Source organism: Theobroma cacao, chromosome 6, assembly GCF_053813885.1.
Source record: "Theobroma cacao isolate CCN51 chromosome 6, ASM5381388v1, whole genome shotgun sequence".
Classification (NCBI taxonomy): Eukaryota; Viridiplantae; Streptophyta; class Magnoliopsida; order Malvales; family Malvaceae; genus Theobroma; species Theobroma cacao.
The window spans coordinates 3,903,551-3,915,424 of record NC_142644.1 but is presented as its reverse complement, the minus strand read 5'-3'; the positions used below and the strand labels follow the sequence as shown (position 1 = coordinate 3,915,424).

The 11,874-nt window shown below is 34.7% G+C and overlaps 1 protein-coding gene across 1 annotated transcript; it reads right to left on the bottom strand.

The window, feature by feature from the left end:
- Positions 1 to 1,599: 1,599 nt before the first annotated feature.
- Positions 1,600 to 11,859, bottom strand: SAR3 (SUPPRESSOR OF AUXIN RESISTANCE 3). The gene is made up of 6 exons (XM_007023323.3): positions 11,462 to 11,859; positions 8,288 to 10,899; positions 7,741 to 7,864; positions 6,793 to 6,941; positions 6,385 to 6,482; positions 1,600 to 2,043 (listed from the first exon to the last, which is right to left on the bottom strand). The coding sequence occupies exons 1-6, from the start codon at positions 11,490 to 11,492 to the stop codon at positions 1,848 to 1,850; spliced, it is 3,210 nt and encodes a 1,069-aa protein (XP_007023385.2). The 5' UTR covers positions 11,493 to 11,859; the 3' UTR covers positions 1,600 to 1,847.
- Between the last annotated feature and the right edge of the window lie 15 nt (positions 11,860 to 11,874).

Below are 11,874 nucleotides of genomic sequence, written 5' to 3'. Positions count from 1 at the left end.
CATTTACTATCATGGGGTACTTCAACAATGGGTCTCACGGTTTGACTTCTATCCTTATCTAGAGAAATTTGCACAGGTGTGTGCCTTTATTGTCTAACATTTTCTCTTGTTTTGCTAGTTTTTTTTTTTTTTTCTATCATGGAGTTGAACTTATTTGGAATCATAATGATATCAATTGTCACCATTTATGGTTGTTTATCTGGAATTATGCACTCTATCAAGTTGGTAAGAAGATGCTCTATGCTTTATATAGAATTAACAATATTTAGAGTAATATTTTGAGATTGTGATGATTGATTGTGTTAGTCTGATGATACGTGCTAAATTTCTGTTTAAAAGAGTCTAATTTCTTTCTTCTTTTATTTATTTATTTATTTATTAATTGTAACTTATAGAACTATCAGAGTTGTCTTTTTAAGGGCAGTTCATACTAGATGGCTCATGAGGTGATTCACATTACTGTAAATTGTACATATTTGATGCTTTCCTGTTTTGGCTTCTTTTCTTTACTATTGTTATTCTATTGCAGGTCATAAAAGCTGTCATGCCAACCCAAATCTTGCTCTGGTTGTTCACATATGGAGTCTAGGTTGTACCATCATTGAGATGATTAATGGTAAGCCTCCTTAGAGTGAGTTTGAAAGGTAAGTCCATGTTCAATTTGTTTTTTTTTTTTTTTTTTTTTTTTTATCATGCCTATGTTCAAACTTTGCTTTTTCATTTATTGTAGACTGAATTCTTCAAAATTCTGAGAATGTTTTGTATAAACGTTTATAGAAAGGGTTTTATACTAATGTTTACAATTTTCAAATGTCATAAAAGATATCACTTAAATATTGTGGTTCACTTTCAATTTTGATTTGTTGATTAATTTTACCTATTTTTAATGCGTTCTTCAAGTTTAGAATATCTAAATGTGATGAAAAAAACATTACTTGAATACTACAGTTCATCTTGAATTTTTTTTAAAATTTTCAACTAATTATAAAATATACTCCTCAAGAGATCTCTGTTGTATTTCAACTTAGCCTATCTTTTATACCAACTTATAGATACATTGTTAATGTTTTCATTTACTTACTGTTAAGTAATATTTAATGTTGTTGTTGTACTTTTTTTTATTAGTTGATTGTATTTATTATTTATTTTATTATGTTTTTTTTTTTGTTTACTAGCTATTTGTTTGATTCTCAAAAGAGTATTGCAGGAGCGACAAACAACTGAATATTAAGTTTTTATGGTTCTAAGTTTTTTGCTTTTCCTTTTCCCTTGTTTGGATTTGATAAGTTTTTAAAAATATTATAATGTTGTTCTATATTTTATAATTGCTAATTTGTCTAAACTTTTTACCATTTTTTTTACTATTTTATAAGGTAGGTTAATTTTCATAAATCTTTTTAACATGATGTTTATTTGTTAATACTTAGATTGTTTACGAATACAATGCGTACTATATAATTATTAAAATGTAAATATATTTCAATAAATACTGTTTTGTCTATATTATACGAGTGCAATGCAAAGATATACTCTAATGAGCTTAACAAGTACTTTTAAATACGAATCTACGTTTTCACCTCAAAAGATATACATATTAAGTGAAAAAAACCCTAACTTGAGGAGGCTGGATTTGATAAAAAAGAATGAAGAAAGAAAATATTTTCCCTCCTACAGACCTTAGAACCGCAAAGAGGTTTGTGCATCAACTGGATTGATATCTATTCACTGAATTTTGATGAATCCTACTGAACAATTACAAGAAATAAGTGTAACATAAAATACTCAAAAACTATTACAACCTGCACAGACACCAAAATCAAAATAGAACTTCAACAGATTAAGACAAACTAACTCGCCACTTCTGAAAGATGACAAGTAAATAGTGTAACCGCATCCTGCAAATGATTCGACCGAAGGTCTTCGGGAATGGGGGCGCTGAAGACGGTATCAAAGCAGCTTAACTGGTCATCACGCGTAGGACCCTCACTAATCTCAGAAAGCAACAAATCACATATCTCCTCCGCCATCTTTGAATAAGCCACTCTGCACCATAGTTTCGAAAAGACTGTCAATCACTAGAAAACAAGAACGTAGGGAAAATGTGAATGATACTGAAAACCATAAGGATAAAAAGGTAACATGCCCAAAGCTTGACTTTAGGCCCCTTTCCCTCTCTTTATTTAGCAAACTGCTTTCTGAAGATCCGACAAATGATTGCCAAGTCAGGAATTAAAGAGTTGGGTCAATGAGAAAAGAGATCACTAACTAAAGAAGTGAGCATACATACTCCCATAGGGGATTATAAATGCCAAAGGAAATCAAAGACACAACTCCTTTTATATTGTCTCTATGAACCACTTCGCATTTTTGCTAAAATTATTTTACTAATAATTTACAATGAACATTTTTCAGTAAATCCACTTATCAGCTATCTATTAAAGCTGCATAATCTTTGAACTCTTTAAACCTTTATCATTTGGCTTAATCAAAGCCCAAGCTTATAACCATCAACATATTTGTAGACACGCAATGACTACCTGAGTGTGTCCATTGCATACATATCCTAGAGCCATCAAACCCCACCTACTGGTGATTTTTCTGAATACAAGGCTTTTTCTTATATCTTTTTTCCAATCGTTTTGGTTTCTCCCAGCAACTTTCTACAAGGAAGAGTGACAACAGTGAACAACATGAATTATTTGTTTCCTTCTTGTGTTTTTTTCCATTTATGGAAACTAGAACTTCTAGGAAACAAAAATCACTATCAGGAAGAGATTTGAATCAAAATGTATTAGTCTACAGGCATTTCCCCAAGAAGGTTTACTTTTGTCTTTTGCTATATATGCAGTTTGTTAATTACACAGAATCAAATAGCATACCAGCAAGCACCCAACTTAAACAAACTGGTCCCTATGGCAACTAACTCCACCATAGAAATTCTCGTAAAAGTCCCAGAATCTTAAAAAGCTACATGCATCCCATATTTTGAGTTAGAGACTCGTTCCAACTTCATGAAGAGGTCAAATTTGAAGACTACAATGTGAGTTTATAATTTCATGAAAATTGTGAAGTCTCGCAAATGACATAATTATTAGGTCAAATCTATAACAAATTCTTCTGCAACAGGTTCTAACAAATTAAAGGATAGATCCAGCAATTTAATATTGCTATGAATAGATAGTTCACTAAAGCAGTTTTTCATTTTCATTCCATAAAATAATTTAACACATGGCACCTAAATTGTAAATGCACAGCAGTTAAGTCACTAGTTGGTAAATCATCCTCACATGCACATAGTATCTGTATAGTTAAGTAATAAAAAAAAAATACAGTGTTCTAGAAGAAAAATGTAAATTGTAGGAAAGGCATGCAATTGCTTTTCAAAAAAAGAAAGGCTTGTGATAAAGATGAGAAAAGTAGGATTGTTAAAGAAAAAAAAAAGTTAAAATAGGGACTTAGGAGGATGCTTTACCAAGTTAAATAAGAGTCTAACTACTTTTCAAAAAAAAAAAAAAGAGTCTAATTTATTTCGACCATTAAAAACGAAGAACATCGACGTGATAAATTGCCAATTCAGCTAGTCACTTTATATAATATTAGAGCTAAGCAGGCACACAATGCACCTATGAATGCCAAATAATCCAACTAATCAGTTGGTCCTTGATCATAATGTTGGGCATAATACTCAAATAAGCCCTTGAGCTTCATTTAAAAATGGAAATCAACCCTTTATCATTTATTGCATGAAATTAAGCTCATAAACTCCTGTTTCATTGTAATTACAACCAATAAATCTGAAAATGGGTGAGATTAAGTCTAATGGAGATAATGGAGCATTAATCCATGTTATCTTCGCTTTGCTTGCAGCCAAAAAACCATTATCTAAAAAACAAAAACATGAGGTGTACCAGAAATTATATACTTTTTATTTTTTAACTGGCAAAAAGAATGAAACTTATAATACTATTAACCCTAAAAGCTTAAAACCATTAAATAAATGTTTTTTGTTCTGAATTTAAAAACTTTTGGTTTTGTTTTTTTTTTTTATCTTCTTTCTCCTCTTCCTTTCATGATCTCTTCCCTGCTGATGAGATTGTCAGCCTCATATAAGCATCTTAACACCAGATCTAGAGTCCTGCTAATCAGATCTTGCCTGCATTGCCAGATCCAGCTCAAGCCAGATCTGATATTGATGATGCTGAAACAAATGGAGAGCCATAACAGAGCGTGAGGCTTCTAGGTCATCAAACATGCACACAACCCCACTCTCTTCACGAGGCTTATTGTCATCATCGCTAAAAGAATAGACAAAATTTGTGAGGGAAGAAGAGGGTTTTGGCAAATTTGACATGGGTTATCATTATTTTTTCTTTTTAGTTTTCCATTGCATTGAAAGTTTATTTCTCCATTTAAAAAGAAAAAAATTAAAGCTTATTTCTTTGGTATGTTTGGCATTTGTTTCTTTAAGCTTTTTTGAACAATTTTTATGGGCTGTTTTATTTGTTATAGGATTAACTGATACAAGATTCAAACTATTTTTTGGCATTTTTGGTACTGAAACATTTGTTTTCACCATGTCAGCGTCAATGATATTACATGCAAGTTTATGGTCCATAGAAGTGTGATTTGATGCTATGATTTTCAAGTTTGGTTCTCCCCTTAATAACAGTTTTAGTTTTGGTCTTCCTTTTCAATTTTGATTCTCTGATTGTAAATTTGTAATTATTGTTGTCGTCATTTTTTTTTCATCATGAGTCTAACTGTTGCAAAATCTCTAACACTATTTTTTTCTTTGATTTTTAATATGCACTTGGAGAAAGAACTATGTCTTTTAAAAATTTTTTAAGAAGATTATTTTTCTTTTTCCAATTTTTTAATCCATGTGAAAACCATCCACATCAGCATTTTCTATTGACTGCACCAGCCAGCCAAGCATGTTAAAACAGAATATGGAATATTCAGTGACATCTAAGGTCTGAATCCACCCAAATAGGGGTTCATAATCATATCCATAATTTCATGCAATAATAGAAGGCTTATTTCCATTTTTTAGTGAAGTTCAAGGGCTTACTTGGGTAATATGGTTATCTGCAAATAATTTGGCTTCCCCTCTTTACCAAATTGAGGTTCATTTTTTTAGTGTACAAAATCTGGTTCCTTATTAGACAGCTGATGACAGCTGCAGCTCAAATGAAAACACTGGATAGAACCACTTTCAAGTTGATAAGGGCAATAAAATGCCAGAGTAACTTCTATATGATTTAAATCAAATCCATGTAATTAGAAACAACATTATGACTAATATCATTGATGATAAGTGATGACTAAGGCTTTTGTCACACAACATATTCCATAACAGATCATTAGTCGCCATGAAATGAAATAGCTCCAAGGATATGTGCTGACAAACACAGGAATATTATGAATGACATTATAAACTTGTTGAAGTTGAGGTCAAGCTTGGAGAGTTGCAGACTTTGATGGTTTGCTAGGCAGTAATTTTTCCTTCATGTAAGTTGAGTTTATGGACATGTTCTCATTAGTGGTTTGTAACCATGTACCCATGAACCAACAGTTAATTCGCTTATTGGCCATGTTGGCCAGTACTCTTTGGTAGTTTATCCTTTTTTCATGTATTAAGTGGTAGTTTTCTTTTTTCTTGTATTTGGGGCCGTTAGGTACCATTAATGAATGTGTGAGCTTTCTCTCAATTTTAGCAAAACTTAATACTTTTCCCCCTTCCACTAGTGTACATGACAAATTTCACACTACTGTTAATGGACAAATGTGAAAGGCAAAGAACAAAAGAGGTTTGTTATCATGAATTCACTGTCAAATTTCTATTGGAACCAAGTGAATAAAATGATAACATATCATAATGAAAAAGGAAATCTGTAAGAAAAATTACGAAAACTTGCTACACAGACATAAGCTAGCTAAGCAGAGATGTCAATCTATTTCCTGAATAATTTTAAAGGTAATGAAAGGATGGGCATTTAAATGAACTTGCAAGCCCAGACAGATGGGCTCAGACACTAGGCGGTAGACTTTACCAGCTAAGTTAGTTAATACCTTCACAATTGAGCAATTGTACATAAGAACTAAGTCTCTACATTTGTATTTCTTTTAATTATAGGAAGATCAAAAAAATTGGCTGGAATAAATTATTGTAAGCTTATTGGTATCTACTTTATTTCATTTAGTTCTTGGCCCCTGTGTGTTTAAAGTAGGCTGATACTAATCAAACTTCGTGCCATCACAAGCTGAGATTCTCATATTAAAACTTTTTAATGTGACAAGTTCCATTCTACATTCAAATCCAATCTATCTAACTATCTACACACACACACACACCCACCAAAGAAGCAGGATCAACATAAATACCTTGCATCAACTGGTAACCTGCCACCCCAAACTGCCAAAGACTCATGCAAACGACCAAGAAAGTCCCTACAAGCTGCATTTTTGCTGTCAAGAGAATCCTGTAAATGCAACAAAATGTTCATCAGCATTTTCTTGTAAGAAGAAGTACATAAAATTTGGCTCAACAGCTTGAGGTTACAACCCCATTAAGATGCAACTAAAGTTTACAAGTGATTGAAGCTATATTAATAACATAACTGAAGCTAAGGACTGCACTCAACACAATCCTATAAAGCTGCAGCTGTAATTTACAAATGATTCACCACTGTAAATGACATGATTGATTAATAATTGAACCATCCAACAAGCGTTAGCCTAAATTCAGAACTAGACTCTACCATGCCATTGATATTTGCATGAATTTCTTACCAGTTCACCCATAGTATTGTTGTCCTCCTGCAATGAACTTCTTACTACATAGAATGAAATATAAATTCCAGCTCCCAAGTCCCAATTTTCAATTTCTGACTTGTGGTCCTCCATTGACGTCGCAATCCTCCACACCTCAGAGTGATTGGCTGCATATAGAAAAAAATAAAAGACTTGGATCAACAATATTGAAGGTAATTGAGACTTCTCAGTTCTTCAATGGCCCAAAATTGTACATTTAAATTCTTTAATCTAGTATAAATATGTGGAAAAAAATTCAAATGTAAATTGGTTTTTGAGACAAAATTAAATAACTAAGATTGATCCCAAAAAGTAGTTGAGATCCACATTTACATGAGTCTGTGTCTCTAAACAGTGCAAATTGAGAGTGCCACCTCCCAAGTGATAAGACTCATGCATCCATAAACATGGCAAATATACTCTAAATACATTTGTATAAACAGATAATAGAGTAAATTACAAGAACCCCCTTGGTTGTATAGCTTAATTACAATTCTCAAGTTTTTCAAAAGTATGCACCTTTCCCTTCAAAGATAACTTTTCTAGTTCTAACTTCCTTTTTATACATATTTTACAAGGCTAAATGAATATTTTTTAGAGGTGCGAAGAGGTAACTTGTATATTAAGAAACAAAAACTCAAGAGGAAATTCTTTCATGCTATGTGGTTTTGTGTTTCACCATAATTCATAACACACATCAATTCCTTTGAGGTCTGAACCAATTAATCTCAGTAGGTCACAACATCATAATCATTTGTGATTACAAATTTTATTATCATGCTTCTTGTTTTATTGGGGAAGAGAAAAGGGTGGAGGCCTTGAATTCGATTTTAAGTCACATCAACAAGGCATTACATAAAGAGATAACAGGACAACAAAACTCAAAAGGCACAAATGAATTACTTAATCTGCAATATGAGATCTTACCAGACAAGAATAACGCATGAGATACTGAAGTCATGAAAATAGAATGAGCTTTTTGCCAACTTGCACATTCCAGAAAGTGCTCGAGAGCCTTTGGCAAATCCCCATGATAATTAAAATAAACTGCCTGCACCATAAGAGGAAAATTTCACAACAAGAAACAACACTCAAGTTTCAAAGGATTTTTCAGCCACCATGAGTGCTCTGTCTCTCTCTCTCTCTCTCACCAACATCTACACAAGCATAGAGCAGGACAAATCAAGATTGATACTAATTTTTATAACAGTCCATCTTAAAGAAAAGGTAACATTTCAACTTCTTTGTTTTTTCTCAAAAAGAATTCCACCTAACCAGGATGCTGATATTCTGCCACTAGGCAAAGAATCTAAAACTAATGATGGATCTAACCCACATAGAGCATCTAAGGTACCAGCAAAGCATTGAATGTTAACATAGAATACCAATCAGGCTAGACCAACAAGAAGTGAAAAACAAAGGGCTTCAGACACACAAAGTTAGAACAATGACATCTAGAAAACCAATAACATACCATAGCTTCATGCAACCATTGCAATGGAACACCCAAGTCCTCGATAAATTGGCGTTGTGATCCTTGTGAACTCCAAGATTCACAATATTGGAACAAAATTTCCCGGATAAGAATGGCTTGAAGATAAGGATAATCATCACGGTAGGGCATGTGAAGGGCTACATAGATAGCCCAATGGCACTGCCCCTGGCATAGCAACTGGGATATAAGTCCCATGTCAAGAGCTTGAAGATCATTAGAACAGAAAGCACCAACAGCCTCCAAGATAGCCCGCTGATGCCAGATCATATGGTAGTCAAGCGGATCGTGTGTTGAAGAGAATGTGCTAAACATTGTCTTCAGGGAGCATAATTGACTCTCTTCACTGGCATGCAGAAGCATAAGATGGTATGAAAGATCAAATCGTTCCACTCTACTCCAATTTGCATTCTCTTCGACAGGTCCTTCATCAACATAAATTGGAACAGGATATGGAGCTTTTCCATCATCAAGAAGTTGCTGATAAGTTTGAAAAACAGTGGGCAATGTAGTATCTGGTGGTAGGTGATACCACATCAACAATCCTAAGAATCTCTTCCAGTCAATCTTAACACCATGCATAGCACCAACGATATTACCAGCAAGCAACTCATAAAGCCGAATTCTATCCTTCTCAATGAACTTGAAGTCCAGCCCATTAATTTTCCAAATATCAAGCTGCCGTGCAACATCAGAACGATTAACTGTTGATCCACCAGCCTGGCTTAGTAAACAAGCCAGTCTAACATCTCCTTTAGAAGCAGCCAGCTCCACAGCTGCATCCAATTGTCGCCCAGTCAAGAGAAAGAATAAGTGTTCCAAATAACCTGAATCATTCACTGAGCTTATTCCTTCTTGTACACGGTGACAAACGCTTTCTTGCAGCCAACAACTAAACTCTGCCCTTCGAATAAGAGGCAGTGATTCCAGGTCAACTTCTGGAGGACCTTCCTTGATATCTTGCATCTCGTCTTCCTCATTATCAGCACCCATAGATTTCAGATGAGCAGTATTTTCCCTTTCTGAAAAAAGAACTTTTATCAATTCCCAGACCATTACTTGATGCATCAAAACCAAGCGAGCAGACAAAGACAGACCAGGAACCTCCAACTGCCTCTCAATAATGTCTATATAGCTCCTACAAATCTCAGAGAGCTCTAAGCGATTAGAGACAACCTTCAGAAGCTTCAACTTAAAGTATCCAACTTCCAATTCTTTTTCTTCATAATTTAGGGCCTTGTGAAGATTCAATGGAGCATCAAAAGCAAAGTCAATAAGTTCTTTCTTTACTTTGTTATTTTCATCTCTAACTACTTTATCAATTGCCACTTTTTCTATATTGATTACAGAAGACAATACTCTCTGGGAGTCATTACTACCTACAGGTGCACCAGAGTGGACAAGAATGCCATTTGGGCCCCAACCCACACGAAATGATCTACCCATGAACAATGCTGCATCAACTATGTTTCTAGAATGGCTACCAGTGACAGGCGTCTCTTGCTTGAGGTCCAGCTTGAAACCTTCTTTTTTAACAGTCTTTAAAGGCATGCCCTTATTTTCTTGTACCATCAGAACATTTCCAGATGAGCTTGAATCAAAATTACCAGAATTATACTCAAGCAAAGCAACTGGGGTTTTCCGTACAACAGGTGGGCTAGACCTATGACTCATCCTCTGATTAGAGTTATGCAGAGGAGACCTTATGTATTCTTTGCCAAAGGCTGGTTTCTGATGAGAAGCTGCCCCTCTAAAATCCTCAATCTCCTCTTCTTCCTCAACAGGAAACATCAACATTCTCATTTCTTTCATCTTCAATGGGTCAAGCCCAAGATGTGCAGGCAGAGAATGAGAAAGCACCAGTCCATTAGTATCTATTTGCATATCTTCATCAATCCCAGAATTCTCACCACCATTCATTTCCCCAGGATCTTGGACAACCCCTGTTGCATCATCCATTATAATATCTTCCTCCTCATCTTCACTCAGTCCAAATCTGCTGAAATGGTCAACCAAGAATTTCCATTCACCATTTGCTGGGTCAAATGCAATGAATTGTGCCCCTTGCCTCGTCATGCTCTCTCCTAATTTCTTAACAATACCATCTACCTCCTGTTTTTCCAAGATTAAATGTTTAAGTTGAAGCCTCAAAGTTACCTCAGCAGTCTTGTTAAGGCCTTGACCAACCATAGGCTTATTACTTTCATCTTCGTATACAATCACCTCATGCCTATGGAACTTCACAATTTGATCTAGATTCAACCCTCTAACATCAGTATTTCCAAAAAATTTTACACAACCATAGCCAATTCTTCCAACCACAAAATCTGGAATGCGGCTGCAGAAACCAGGATCCATGAGTTCCAATGTTACCATATCTTTCAAGGAAGGCTCCATATAATAATCAGAGGAATGCAAACTAGGTAAAGATTCCTTAATTTTTCTTGAAACATAATGTGACAAAAAATCAGTAGTTGTAGAAAGGCTTCTCTTCTTGTATAGTGATGTAATCTGTAAATCACAATTTTCCACATCAAAGAGCGTCCCACTTGTAGATTTATCACTTGTTGTATTGTCAATTTCACTCAAAGTCCCTGCAATTCAAATACAACTCAGACATTGAGTAATTTAACACAACTATCTCCCATCTCTAATCAGCTCAAGCTTGCAACGAACAAAAATTAAAAGAAAAAGGAAAAACACCGTGTTGACCAAACAGCTCAAGCAAACAATTTCATCAATTGGGGAACAAAAATTAATTCCAAAACGCAAACATATGCACACGCCAATACACACCCACATTTTCATCCCCAATTTTTCCCAAAAAAGTAACAATCTTCATACATTACAGATCTATATTTAACACTTAGAAAGAATTTCCTAACCAACAAAAACTGGATATCAAACAGAAAAGACCCAGAAAGTTAATAGCTGGACTCAAGAACGCCAAATAAAACAAAACTTTGAACTCTAAACACCAAACCCAAAAAAAAAAAAATGCTTTTATCTAATCCAAGCAGAATAGTAAACTTAACTAAAACAACGCAGTAGTTAATTCATGTTAAACAGCAGGAAATGATTGGATTAATCCCAAGTTTTAATCCCAAGTACATTTAAAAAAAAAAAAAAAGAAGAAAGCAAGAGTGAGGGAATTACCTGAAGCCGGGAGAAAAGAAGCGGACGCCATGATTGGCGAGTGAGGGTTTATGAGGGGTTTTGTTCAGCGGCAGTTTTAGATCTTTCGGGGTTCAATCACCTCAATGAGAAGGTGGTGAAGTGAAATAAGAGGGAAAAGGGAAGGGAAAGAAAGAAGGGTGAAGCGAAAAAGAGGGAGGAATGGGAGGGAAAGGTTTCTCGGGGTGGGCTTTGGTTCTGGAGGGTAGACAGTGAAAGCACTGAGGGTCCTAGCTAGCTGCCTCTTAACAGGTCAAATATGAATTTTAGTTTTCCGCCATTTACATTTTCTCATTGCTTTCATTTTTACCTTTCGTTTTTGGTCGGAAAACAATCAAAAAATCAAAGTTCAAAAAAAAGTTTTGAATTGGGGAAGGGACTCGAGCCTTGCTGTG